Source organism: Leucoraja erinacea, chromosome 31 (assembly GCF_028641065.1).
Source record: "Leucoraja erinacea ecotype New England chromosome 31, Leri_hhj_1, whole genome shotgun sequence".
NCBI classification, from domain to species: Eukaryota; Metazoa; Chordata; class Chondrichthyes; order Rajiformes; family Rajidae; genus Leucoraja; species Leucoraja erinaceus.
Window position 1 is genome coordinate 26,160,670 of NC_073407.1, and position 14,324 is coordinate 26,174,993.

At 47.0% G+C, this 14,324-nt stretch overlaps 1 protein-coding gene across 2 annotated transcripts in view; it reads right to left on the minus strand.

Annotated features, from left to right (window-relative positions):
• abca2 (ATP-binding cassette, sub-family A (ABC1), member 2) overlaps positions 1-14,324 on the minus strand; it is a 327,339-nt gene that overhangs the window by 141,123 nt on the left and 171,892 nt on the right. For both annotated transcript variants that reach the window (XR_008725992.1, XM_055660339.1), the window contains exons 37-44: positions 13,649-13,796; positions 10,998-11,121; positions 10,106-10,238; positions 8,370-8,490; positions 7,412-7,590; positions 4,733-4,874; positions 3,003-3,137; positions 650-753 (exon numbers count right to left, since the gene is read on the minus strand). Coding sequence is in view for 1 of the 2 variants with exons in the window: in XM_055660339.1 (XP_055516314.1) it covers positions 650-753; positions 3,003-3,137; positions 4,733-4,874; positions 7,412-7,590; positions 8,370-8,490; positions 10,106-10,238; positions 10,998-11,121; positions 13,649-13,796 (1,086 nt within the window). In the remaining variant the exon portion in view is untranslated. The remainder of the gene's footprint in view (positions 1-649; positions 754-3,002; positions 3,138-4,732; positions 4,875-7,411; positions 7,591-8,369; positions 8,491-10,105; positions 10,239-10,997; positions 11,122-13,648; positions 13,797-14,324) is intronic.

Here is a 14,324-nt window from a genome sequence, read left to right on the forward strand (position 1 = left end):
ACAATTAAAATTGAATCTGAATCTGAATCTGAATATGCAGAAGCCAATTAACCCACAAAACCTGCACGTCTTTGAAATATGGAAGGAAACCAGGAAACCCACTCGGTCACAGGGAGATCGTGCAAACTCCGTACAGACAGCACCCGTAGTCAGGATCGAACCTGGGACTCGGGCGCTGTAGGGCAGCAACTCAACCGCTGCGCCACCTTGTGGCTGAATCTTGATTGCCCTTTGAAATGGTTTTGTAATCTGTGCAACAAACCTCAATGAGGTTTGGATAGAATATTTCGAGAACGGTTGTATTCATCATTAATCCGTTCTCATGACAAACGTCACAGGTCTCGACCCGAAACGTCACCTATCCATGTTCTCCACAGATGCTGCCTGACCCACTGAGTTACTCCAGCACTCTGTGAAACGTCACCTATCCACGTTCTCCACAGATGCTGCCTGACCCGCTGAGTTACTCCAGCAGTTTGCACCTTTCCTCCAAAATGTCTTTATTGCTTTTACATAAAAAATTTCTAAAGCACTCAAGTCATAGGTAAATCTACAAATAATATTCAATATTTGTAGGGCGCCTTTGATTATGTGAGTGGGTATAAGGAATTCCCTTGAATTAAAGTGTTGAAGGCAGATTCAGAGTTACCTGTGTGATGTCAGCACTACTGAACGGCCCGTCTTGATGATGTCAAGGATCAGGTTCCACAGAAACCTCCGTGCCTTGGGGTCCATTCCTGTCGTCGGCTCATCCTGTAACAACCAAAACAATAACCATGATAGTACAGATAGTACAGAGAGTTCGATTTAGCTCTTCGGGTTAACGGAATCAAGGGATATGGGGGAAAAAGCAGGAATGGGGTTCTGATTTTAGATGATCAGCCATATTCATATTGAATGGCGGTGCTGGCTCGAAGGGCCGAATGGCCTACTCCAGCACCTATTTTTCCATGTTTTTATGAATTGTCCTTCAAACTCTTCAAAGATCTAGAGAATCAAGGCCATAAAGTCATGTGATAGGAGTAGAATGAGGCCATTCAGCCCATCAAGTCTACTCTGTCATTCAATCATGGCTGATCTATCTCTCCCTCCTAACCCCATTCTCCTGCCTTCTCCACATAACCCCTGACACTCATACTAATCAAGAATCTATCTATCTCTGCCTTAAAAATATCAACTGACATGGCCTCTACAGCCCTCTGTGGCAAAGAATTCCACAGGTTCACCCCCCTCTAACTAAAGAAAATTCTCATCTCCTTCGTAAAAGAACGTCCTTTTATTCTGAGGATGTGACCTCTGGTCCCAGACTCTCCCACTAGTGGAAATATCCTCTCCACATCCACTCTATCGGGGCCTTTCACTATTCTGTTTGTTTCAATGAGGTCCCCCCTCATTCTTCTAAACTCCAGCGAGTACAGGCCCAGTGCTATCAAACGCTCATCATATGTTAACCTACTCATTCCTGGGATCATTCTTGTAAACCTCCTCTGGACCCTCTCCAGAACCAGCACATCCTTCCTCAGATACGGGGCCCAAAATTGCTCACAATATTCCAAATGCAGCCTGACCAGCGCCCTGTAGAGCCTCCTTGTTTTTGTACCCAAGCCCTCGTGAAATAAATGGCGGTGCTTAGTTTATCTTAGTTGAATTTATTGTCACATCTGCCGAGGTACAATGAAAAGTTTTTGTTGCGAGCTATGCAGTCAGCATAAGTTCTTAAATTCTAGAAGCAGAATTAGGCCATTCAGCCCATCAAGTCTACATCGCCATTCAATCATGGCTGATCTATCTCTCCCTCCTAACCCCATTCGCCTGCCTTCTCTGCATAACCCCTGACACCCGTACGAATCAAGAATTTGCTCATCTCCATCTTAAAAATATCCATTGCATTTTTTAAAAACTTCTGGCAGCCCACCAGAGAGCAGTGCTGAACTACTAACTCATTGTTGACCCTCGGACTATCCTTGATCGGACTCTGCTGGCTATGCCTTGAGCTAAGTTATATTCCCTTATCCTGTATCTGTGTGGCTCAAGGGTAATAAGTATTGTCTTTCTGCTGACAGGCAATCACACAACAAAAGCCTTTCACTGAACCTGTGTTGCAGTACTCCAGATTCAACTGGATGAGGTCAGCTTCAACTGCTCAAAATGGAAAAGCCTGTTTGACAGGCATCTCATCCTAGATCCTCGACATTGACTTTCTTCATTTCTGGTACACAATATCTGACGTATGCCCCATCTGCAAATGCACTAAAACAACTTACCATGGCTTCATATGAAGAAAGACCGGATAGACCCGGCTTGTACTCGCTAGAATTTAGAAGATTGAGGGGGGATCTTATAGAAACTTACAAAATTCTTAAGGGTTCAAGAAGGAACTGCAGATGCTGGAAGATCGAAGGTACACAAAATTGCTGGAGAAACTCAGCGGGTGCAGCAGCATCTATGGAGCGAAGAAAATGGGCAACGTTTCGGGCCGAAACCCTTCTTCAATTCTTAAGGGGTTGGACAGGCTAGATGCAGGAAGATTGTTCCCGATGTTGGGGAAGTCCAGAACAAGGGGTCACAGTTTAAGGATAAGGGGAAAATCTTTTAGGACCGAGATGAGAAAATCTTTTTTTTGCACAGAGAGTGGTGAATCTGTGGAATTCTCTGCCACAGAAGGTAGTTGAGGCCACAGTTCATTGGCTATATTTAAGAGGGAGTTGGATGTGGTCCTTGTGGCTAAAGGGATTCAGATTCAGATTCAGATTCAATTTTGATTGTCATTGTCAGTGTACAGTACAGAGACAACGAAATGCATTTTCAGGGGGTATGGAGAGAAGGCAGGTACGGGATACTGAGTTGGATGATCAGCCATGATCATATTGAATGGCGGTGCAGGCTCGAAGGGCCGAATGGCCTACTCCTGCACCAATTGTCTATGTTTCTATGTTTCTAACCTTGTTACACGTGACAATAAGCTAAACTGAGCTGAAACGGAAGTAATTTGCGACACTCACCAAGAAAATTAAGGAAGGATAGCCGATCAAGGCGATGGCAGTGGAGAGCTTTCTCTTGTTCCCACCACTGTATGTTCCCGCTGGCATGTCTGCATATTTAGTGAGTTCCAGTTTGTCAAGTGCCCAGTTTATAACCTGCAAAGAAAATAGAGAATTGTTTAAGAAGGAACTGCAGAGGCTGGAAAATCGAAGGTAGACAAAAGTGCTGGAGAAACTCAGCGGGTGCAGCAGCATCTATGGAGCGAAGGAAATAGGTAACGTTTCGGGCCGAAACCCAAAGGGTTTCGACCCGAAACGTTGCCTATTTCCTTTAGGGTTTCAAACGTTGCCAAACCCTTCAGGATTTCCGGCCCGGAACGTTGCCTATTTCCTTCGCTCCATAGGCGCTGCTGCACCGGCTGAGTTTCTCCAGCGCTTTTGTCTACCTAAGAAAATGGAGAAAAGGTTTTTAAAAAACCTTTTAAAGTAACGTCACTCACTCACAAACAAATCGAGGTCAGAGATGCATGTTAAATCAACATTCCAACTCGACTTCCCCACCCAGAGAGTTGTGAATCTGTGGAATGCTCTGCCACAGAAGGCAGTGGAGGCCGATTCACTGGATGTTTTCAAGAGAGAGCTAGATATAACACTTAGGGCTAAAGGAATAGAAACATAGAAACATAGAAATTAGGTGCAGGAGTAGGCCATTCGGCCCTTCGAGCCTGCACCGCCATTCAATATGATCATGGCTGATCATCCAACTCAGTATCCCGTACCTGCCTTCTCTCCATACCCCCTGATCCCCTTAGCCACAAGGGCCACATGTAACTCCCTCTTAAATATAGCCAATGAACTGGCCTCAACTACCCTCTGTGGCAGAGAGTTCCAGAGATTCACCACTCTCTGCGTGAAAAAAGTTCTTCTCATCTCGGTTTTAAAGGATTTCCCCTTTATCCTTAAGCTGTGACCCCTTGTCCTGGACTTCCCTAACATCGGGAACAATCTTCCTGCATCTAGCCTGTCCAACCCCTTAAGAATTTTGTAAGTTTCTATAAGATCCCCTCTCAATCTTCTAAATTCTAGAGAGTATAAACCAAGTCTATCCAGTCTTTCTTCATAAGACAGTCCTGACATCCCAGGAATCAGCCTGGTGAACCATCTCTGCACTCCCTCTATGGCAATAATGTCCTTCCTCAGATTTGGATAATTCCTCAGAATCAAGGGATATGTGGAAAAAGCAGGAATGGGGTACTGATTTTGGATGATCAGCCGTGATCATATTGAATGGCGGTGCTGGCTCGAAGGGCCGAATGGCCTACTCCTGCACCTATTGTCTTTGTTTTTATGTTTTCAAGACTATGCATGATTCCAATCAAGCCGTCCACAGTGTTCAAATGCAGGGTAAATAGACAATAGGTACAGGAGTAGGCCATTCGGCCCTTCGAGCCAGCACCGCCATTCAATGTGATCATGGCTGATCATCCCCAATCAGTACCCCGTTCCTGCCTTCTCCCCATATCCCCTGACTCCGCTATCTTTAAGAGCCCTATCAAGTATCCAGAAGAACCGGCCCCAACTGCCCTCTGAGGCAGAGAATTCCACAGACTCACAACTCTCAGTGTGAAAAAGTGTTTACTCCTCCCCGTTCTAAATGGCTGAGGGGAAGGGATTGGAGTTGCAAACTCTGTCAACGTAATTTTAGATCAAAATTCACAGGTGCAAGTTCCGAGAGGATGCCCAATCCTTACCCTCGCTTCATCTTTCCAGGGCACTCCCCGAAGCCTGGTGTAGAGCTCCATGTGTTCCCGTGCAGTCAGCTCATCGAACAGCGCATCAAACTGAGGGCAGTATCCGATACTCTGCTGAACCTTCAACAAGTCCTTGAGGATGCTGAAACAGAAGAGAAGTTGAGCGTAAGAGGGTCTGTCCCACTTGCCGATATCGCAGGCGTCATCTCAATGTCGCCAAAACATTTTGAACATTTCAAAATCCCAGCGGCGACAAAAAAAATGTTGTGACACTTGAAAAACCACCGTGAGTATATACGTCATCACGCCACGTATTTTTCGGTGAACTGATACGCCATTCAATGATGCCGCAGTCGCCGAAAAAATTGCCAAGTGGGACAGGCTCTTTAGTGTGGTGTAAATTAGCTTTCCCAGTGATATTAAAATATCCAAGTTAATGATACAAAACTCAGGGGGCCATTTCCCAAGTGGTTACTGCAGGTGATGGTTTAAATCGAAGATAGACACAAAATGCTGGAGTAACTCAGCGGGACAGGCAGTCTCTCTCTCTCTCTCACACTCTCTCTCTCTCGCTATCTCTCTCTCTTTCTCTCGTCTCATTCTCTCTCTCTCTTTCTCTGCTGGACAGAGAGAGAGAGGGGGATGCGGAGAGAGAGAGAGAGGAGAGAGAGAGAGAGAGAGAGAGAGAGAGAGAGAGAGGGAGAGAGAGAGAGAGAGAGAGAGAGAGTGGAATGGGTGGGTGACCCTTCGTCAGACTGATGTCAGGGAAGAGGGAGTTACGTAGACAAGGAAGTGTAAGGTGTGAAAACAGGATCAAGGGCAATGTAGAATAGATCATTGTGTTTAAGAAGGAACTGCAGATGCTGGAAAATCGAAGGTAGACAAAAATGCTGGAGAAACTCAGCGGGTGCAGCAGCATCTATGGAGCGAAGGAAATAGGCAACGTTTCGGGCCAAAATCCTGAAGGGTTTGGCAATGTTTGAAACCCTGAAGGAAATAGGAAACGTTTCGGGCCGAAACCCTTTGGGTTTCGGCCCGAAACGTTGCCTATTTCCTTCGCTCCATATATGTACGTCATCACGCCACGTATTTTTCGGTGACCTGATACGCCAGTCAATGATGCCGGCAGTCACCGTGGGACAGGCCCTTAATACTCTGCTGTAGAAACAAGGAACTGCAGACACTGGTCTACAAAACACAGGCACAGTTCTGTTTAGTTTATTGTCACGTGTACTGAGGTACAGTGAAAAGCTTTTGTTGCGTGCTAACCAGTCAGCAGAAAGACAATACGTGATTACAGTCCAGCCGTTTACAGTGTACAGATACATGATAAGGGAATAACGTTTAGTGCAAGGTAAAGCCAGCAAAGTCCGATCAAGGATAGTCCAAGGGTCAACAATGAGGTAGATAGTAGTTCAGCACTGCTCTCTAGTTGTGGTAGGATGGTTCAGTTGCCTGATAACAGCTGAATACTGGGGTAACTCAGCGGGTCAGACAGCATCCCCGGGGAACATGGAAAGGTGACGTTTCAGATTGGGAATCTTCTTCGGAAGAGCCGTCTCTGACCGGAATCGTCACCTACTCATGTTCCCCAGGATGGCACGGTGGTGCAGCGGTAGAGTTGCTGCCTCACAAGGTCAGAGACCCGGGTTCCACCCTGACTACGGGTGCTGTCTGTACAGAGTTTGTACCTTCTCCCCGTAACCACATGTGTTTTCTCTGGTTTCCTCCCACATTCCATAGACGTGCGGGTTTGTAAGTAAATTGTCCCCAGCGTGATAGAACGAGTGTACGGGTGGGCCGAAGGGCCTGTTTTTACAAGATTTTGAGCATTTCAAAATCCAGCGGCAATGAAACAAATGTTGGGACACTTGAAAAACCACCGCGCGTATATACGTCATCACGCCACGTATTTTTCGGTGACCTGATACACCAGTCAATGATGCCGCAGTCGCCGAAAAAATTGCCAAGTGGGACAGGGTCTTTAGTGTGGTGTAAATTAGCTTTCCCAGTGATATTAAAATATCCAAGTTAATGATACAAAACTCAGGGGGCCATTTCCCAAGTGGTTACTGCAGGTGATGGTTTAAATCGGAGATAGACACAAAATGCTGGAGTAACTCAGCGGGACAGGCAGCATCTCTCTCTCTCTCTCACACTCTCACACACAGGGAGAGGGAGAGGGAGAGGGAGAGGGAGAGGGAGAGGGAGAGGGAGAGGGAGAGGGAGAGAGGGAGAGAGAGAGAGAGAGAGAGAGGGATGGGTGGGTGACCCTTCTTCAGACTGATGTCAGGGATGAGGGAGTTACGTAGACAAGGAAGTGTAAGGTGTGAAAACAGGATCAAGGGCAATGTAGAATAGATCATTGTGTTTAAGAAGGAACTGCAGATGCTGGAAAATCGAAGGTAGACAAAAATGCTGGAGAAACTCAGCGGGTGCAGCAGCATCTATGGAGCGAAGGAAATAGGCGACGTTTCGGGCCAAAATCCTGAAGGAAATAGGAAACGTTTTGGGCCGAAACCCTTTGGGTTTCGGCCCGAAACGTTGCCTATTTCCTTCGCTCCATAGATGCTGCTGCACCCGCTGAGTTTCTCCAGCATTTTTGTCTACCTTAGAATAGATCATTGTTAGTTGGGGAGAAGGTGTGACAACAAAGCAGACAGAGATAGAATCATTGACCTGTTTCCGTTAACAAAGGCCTCTCCGCCGGTGGTGCTCTCGTCTCCAGTCAACATCTTGAACGTGGTGGTCTTCCCAGCCCCGTTCACTCCCAGTAGACCGAAGCATTCCCCCGGCCTCACACCGGCACAGAGGCGGTCCACCGCCAGGATCCGGCCCATCCGCCGAGACTTGTACACCTGCGGCAATAGACAACAGGTGCAGGAGTAGGCCATTCGGCCCTTCGAGCCAGCACCGCCATTCAATGTGATCATGGCTGATCATCCACCAATCAGTACCCCGTTCCTGCCTTCTCCCCATATCCCCGGACTCTGCTATCTTTAAGAGGCCTATCTAACTCTCTCTTGAAAGCATCCGGAGAACCTGCCTCCACCAGAGAATTCCACAGACTCACAACTCTCTGTATGGAATAGTGTTTCCTCGTCTCCGTTCCAAATGGCTAACCCCTTATTCTTAAACTGTGGCCCCTGGTTCTGGACTTCCCCCAACATCGGGAACATGTTTCCTGCCTCAAGCGTGTCCAAACCCTTAATAATCTTATATATTTCAATGTGGATTCAGCAAGGGTCACGCTGAGCTCGAACTGGATTCACGTGTGAGAAGGAACTGCAGGTGCTGGTTTAAACCGAAGATAGACACAAAATGCTGGAGTAACTCAGTGGGACAGACAGCATCTCTGGACAGAAGGAATGGGTGATGTTTTTCGGGTCGAGACCCTTCTTCAGACACAATTTCATGAATGGTCCCTATCCCTTCAAACCTGTCCTACCCATGTAACTGTCGAACTGTTTCTTAAATGTTACGATAGTCCCGGCCACAACTACCTCCTCCAGCAGCTCGCTCCATACACCCACCACCCTTTGTGGGGACAAAGTTACCCTTCAGGTTCCTATTAAATCTGAAGCAAAAGCCGAGGTATTCTCTGTTTAATTTTCTTTTTAATTCCATTTCTCCGCACCTTTGTCAGGTTCTGTATTTTCAGGACATCAGTGTCGGCATCTCCACGTAGCACACGCCTCCTCTCGTTACCCACGTCAATGTCATCATCCTCAATTGGCTTGTTAGAAACCGGCAGACGCCTGGAACACAAGAGGAGGATTTAGAGAATGACTAGACCAAGTGCAGACCCGTTGCGTCTGCTCCCCCCCAACGCACACGTTCCCAACCCGTAGCTGCCGTGGGAGGCGTGGCCATCCGACTCAAGCCGTTCCCGAACGTAAGATTCCAGCACTCCCCTTGCCTCCCTCAGTGGTGGGCGTTACAAAAAAATTCCAATTACACTTCCCCTCCAATAGCAATTCCCCCCCCCCCCCCCCTCATGTGAGGTGAAAAGCTCAGAGTGTTCCTGCGTCACAACATTGTATCCAAGTGTGTTGGAAGCTGGCAGGAACGATTTTAACAGTAAAAATCTTGTCAAAGTTGCCATTTTGAATCGCGAAGATGAGTAGATTATAATATGGCTAACACCAGAGCTCATATACTGATTGGAAAATTGGCCAATAATGTAGCCAGAATAGCAAAGCTGAAACATTCCACAGAAAAGCAGGCTTTCATATCAGTCAGGGGGTGGATAGTCCTTTGTCGTCCTGTCTAGATTCTTATCTGTTGCCATCTTGTGATTACAGCTGCTCTTTGTCACTGTATTTAGTGGGAAAGTTCCCCAAAGGTTAACGAAGACCTCTTCAGTGAGGGGACCCTATTTAACGAGTGGAATCTTGACATTGATGATATCTACGTCAGATATATGGGAGGAGAGTTTCAAAATAACAACAAACGTAAGGGTAAAAGGGTCATGTGATCAGAGTAGAATTAGGCCATTCGGCCCATCAAGTCTACTTCGCCATTCAATCATAACTGATCTATCTCTCCCTTCTAACCCCCTTCTCCCCATAACCCCCAACACCTGTGCTGACCAAGAATTAAGATTAAGATGACACAAGATTAAGGTGAAAGGTTACAGAGACATTGATTAATTTCAACTCCACAAGTAACCATTGTATCACCAAGGTATAAAAAATGTACAGTTACTGTGGCTTGTTGAAGCAGTTAGGGCTTGCTCGCACTGTTTCCCGATGTTCATCGCTAAGGCTTTTAATAAACCGACCTGTTCGATAGACTCATCACTGATCCACGAGCTGTTTTATTTTGTTGTCTGTGCCGATCTGAGGAGAGTCGGGTAAAGTGCAAAGTTCCCTCCTGCAGAGGGGTTATGTACGACCAACGCAGAAGTTAACCAGCCCCTTGAGCCAGCTTCACTGAGGAGGCATCAAAACTGATAACGGAAAACATGTACATTCACCACTCATCATTATTAAGGCACGGTCAAACAGTCACACAGCGAGGAAACAAGTCCATTAAAAAAAAAATTATAGCTTAATGGGATATGGGGAAAAAGCAGGAACGGGGCACTGCTTTTGGATGATCAACCATGATCATATTGAACAGCGGTATTGGCTCGATGGGCCGAATGGCCAACTCCTGCACCTATTTTTAAGGTTTCTATTTTTAATGGAAACTTGTAACATCCAAGGGAGGGATGTTGGGAGAAAGACACCATGTTGAACTGTTGTTTTTTAATTATTTGGCAGTAACTCAGCATCAGATTCTGAGACACTCGATGATTTGCATGTCTGAAGCGGCAAGGCTAGTTGACACAGGAGCGTGTAGATATGTCACACGCACACACACACTTACTGTGGCTTTCGGAAGAAGTTGTACTGGCACATGATAGTAATGAAGAAACCCACAAATCCTTCTATAGTCATTGCTACAAGCCCTCGTGTAACAATGTCCCATTCAAAGGGAGACTTCATCTTTCCAAACTGGCCTGGAGGGTGAAATTGTAAACATTACAGACACATAGGGTCACGGAGCGATACAGTGTGGAAACAGGCCCTTCAGCCCAACTTGCCCACACCGGCCAACATGTCCCATCTCCCCACATTTGGCCCATATCCCTCCAAACCTGTCCTATCCATGTACCTGTCTAATTGTCCCTTAAATGTTATGTTAGTCCCAACCTCAACCACCTCCTCTGGTAGCTCGTTCCATACACCCACTACCCTCTGTAAAAAAAAATTATCCCTAAAAAATAGATTCCAATTAAATCTTTCTCCTTTCGCCTTAAACCCAAGTCCTCTGGTTCTGGGTGCCCCTCCACCGGGCATTTACCCGATCTATTCCTCTCATCATTTTGTACACATTTACAGAACGAGATGTCTTTACAAATTAACATATCATCTTTACCGAAGCCAATTAACCTACAAACCTGCACGTCTTTGGAGTGTGGGAGGAAACTGAAGCACCTGGAGAAAACCCACGCAGGTCACGGGGAGAACGTGCAAACTCCGTACAGACAGCGCTCATGGTCAGGATTGAACCCGGGTCTCTGGCGCTGTGAGGTTTTACCGACACTCACCATGGTGGGCACACTTTACAAATCAGCACTAGGTAAACTTTCTCAACAAGTATTGATTTTCCAGTCACCCCTTGTAATCGTGAGCAACGAGCTCTGTGTGGTGCGTGGTGCGTGGTGTGTGGGTGTGTGGCACATGGCACGTGGTGCGTGGTGCGGGACTGGCTTTACCTATCTTTGCATAGTATTCATTGATGTACTCGTTGTACGCCATCTCCATCAATCCATGTCCCAGGTTATAGTTTGGGAAAATGAGGAAACAGGATTTCAGGTAGCCGTTCACAGCTTTCAAATCCTGCAACGGATGAACACAAGAGTTAAATTCCAATGGCAAAGCAATTCCAACACAATCAAAGACATTTAGTTCAGTTTAGGGATACAGCGTGGAAACAGGCCCTTCGGCCCACCGAGTCCGTGCCGACCAGCGATCCCCGCACACCAAGAACGGAACTCACTATCAAAACATGGAGGGGACGGGGACCGCAATGTTTTGGCAGCCACGTGCGCATGCGTACAGTCACACACGCGTGCGAGGCTTCGGAGGCTCAATCCAGCGCTAAATGCAGCTCAACTACCTGTCTCACCGGGTTAACCACAGCCCTGTATGGACTGACGGGATACTAGCACTGATTATCTGCGCTGGCCATATTTCCCGCAAGCCCAGGCAGGTTAACCTGGCGGGGATGTCGCCCACCTCTCAAAACATGGGGGGGGGACGTGTCCCCTTTGGCCCCCCCCCGGGTTTTCCACCCCTGCCTACAATTAACCTACAAACCTGTACATCTTTAAAGTGTGGGAAGAAACTGAATATCTCGGAGGAAACCCACGCAGGTCACGGGGAGAACGTACAAACTCCGCACAGAGAGCACACGTGGTCGGGACCGAACCCGGGTCTCTGGCGCTGCAAGCGCTGTAAGGCAGCAACTTTGCCGCGGAGCCACCGTGCCGCCCTTTGCAAATTGCAACGGTCTTTTATAATCATGTAGTTACTTAAACCCAACAGGACCCTGAGTGTGATGAAATATAACAAACTACATTTCCAGATAGAACATGGAAGTCCAGCTGAGAAATCCTTCACCTTGAAAAACATTACAGGCAAAGGATTTCACTCAGTGAACACTCAGTGGGTAATTGAAAGCAGGAACGGGGTACTGATTCTGGATGATCAGCCGTGATCATATTGAATGGCGGTGCAGGCTCGAAGGGCCGAATGGCCTACTCCTGCACCTATTGTCTATGTTTCTATGTAAAGAGGAAGTTTGAGGTGTTGTAATCTGCTGCATGAAGGCTGCAGGACTGGTACTGAGCCTGGAGTTCAGGTGAGACTCCAGTCTGAAGAAGGGTCTCGACCCAAAACGTCACCCATTCCTTCTCTCCATAGGCGCGGCCCGTCCCGCTGAGTTACTCCAGCTTTTTGTGTCTATCTTCGGTGTAAACCAGCATCTGCAGTTCCTTCCGACACACGTACCATATCCTTCAGTCCTGTATGACTATCAAAGCCGAATAATACTGAAGTTGCAAGAGGATTTGAGTCTAGGAGCAGGGAGGTTCTACTGCAGTTGTACAGGGTCTTGGTGAGACCACACCTGGAGTATTGCGTACAGTTTTGGTCTCCAAATCTGAGGAAGGACATTATTGCCATAGAGGGAGTGCAGAGACGGTTCACCAGACTGATTCCTGGGATGTCGGGACTGTCTTATGAAGAAAGACTGGATAGACTTGGTTTATACTCTCTAGAATTTAGAAGATTGAGAGGGGATCTTATAGAAACTTACAAAATTCTTAAGGGGTTGGACAGGCTAGATGCAGGAAGATTGCTCCCGATGTTGTGGAAGTCCAGGACAAGGGGTCACAGCTTAAGGATAAAGGGGAAATCCTTTAAAACCGAGATGAGAAGAACTTTTTTTCACGCAGAGAGTGGTGAATCTCTGGAACTCTCTGCCGCAGAGGGTAGGGCCAGTTCATTGGCTATATTTAAGAGGGAGTTAGATGTGGCCCTTGTGGCTAAGGGGATCAGGGGGTATGGAGAGAAGGCAGGTACGGGATACTGAGTTGGATGATCAGCCATGATCATATTGAATGGCGGTGCAGGCTCGAAGGGCCGAATGGCCTACTCCTGCACCTAATTTCTATGTTTCTATGTTACATTGTTCAGTAGTCAATACTTAACTGATACTGATACCAGATGGTCTGAACATCAGCCATGACTGAATGGCAGACTAGACTCGATGGGCCGAATGGTCTAATTCTGCTCCTGTATCTATTCTCAGTCTTTCCCCCTTGCCATGTGAGAGATCACAATCAGGAATTATCGACCGACAAAAAAACCTCATAGAAACATAGACAATAGGTGCAGGAGTAGCCATTCGACCCTTTGAGCCAGCACCGCCATTCAATACGATCATGGCTGATCATCTAAAATCAGTGCCCCGTTCCTGCTTTTTCCCCATATCCCTTGATTCCATTAGCCCTAAGAGCTAAATCTAACTCTCTCTTGAAAACATCCAGTGAATTGGCCTCCACTGCCTTCTGTGGCAGAGATTTCCACACATTCACAACTCTCTGGGTGAAAACGTTTTTCCTCATCTCAGTCCTAAATAGCCGACCCCCTTATTCTTAAACTGTGTGTGACCCCTGGTTCTAGACTCCCCCAACATGGGGAACATTTTTTCCTGCATCTACCCTGTCCAATCCCTTAAGATTATCCTTTAAGTCAGCGGGTCAGGCAGCATCTATGGAGCGAAGGAATAGGTGGCGTTTCGGGTCGAGACCCTTCTCTAGACTCGGGGATTGTAAGTGGTTCCCTCGGCTTGAGTACGCACCTTGTCGTGTTCAAAGAGTTGAAGCAGGAACGTGGCCACTGTGGCCGTGATACCGATGAAGAGGTTGATGACGATTAGGAAGACGTATGCCGTGCTGGGAACCTCAAACCAGAAGGATGCTGGATACATTATCGGCGTGATTGACCACCTGTGGAGCAAGGAGCAGCAGATCATAAGGTCAAAAGTGATAGAAGCAGAATTAGGCCATTCGGCCCATCAAGTTAACTCTGCCATTCAATTATGGCTGATCTATCTTTCCCCAACCTCTCAACCCCATTCTCCTGCCTTCTCCCCTTAACCCCCGACACCCGTACTAATCAAAAATATATCCATTTCTGCCTTAAAATTATCCATTGACAGCCGTCTGTGGCAAAGAATTCCACAGATTCACCCACCCTCTGACTAAAGAAATTCTTCCTCATCTCCTACCAAAGGAACATCCTTTAATTCTGAGGCTGTGACCTCTAGTCCTTGACTTTCCCACTAGTGGAAACATCCTCTCCACATCCGCTCTATGCGTGTGTGTGTATGTCTGTGTGTGTGTATGTGTGTGTGTGTGCGTGCGTGCATGTGTAAGTGTGTGTAGGTGTGTGTGTGTGTGCATGTGTGTGCATGTGTGCATGCGTATGTGTGTGTGTATATGTGTGTGTGTGTGTGTGCATGTGTGTGCATGTGT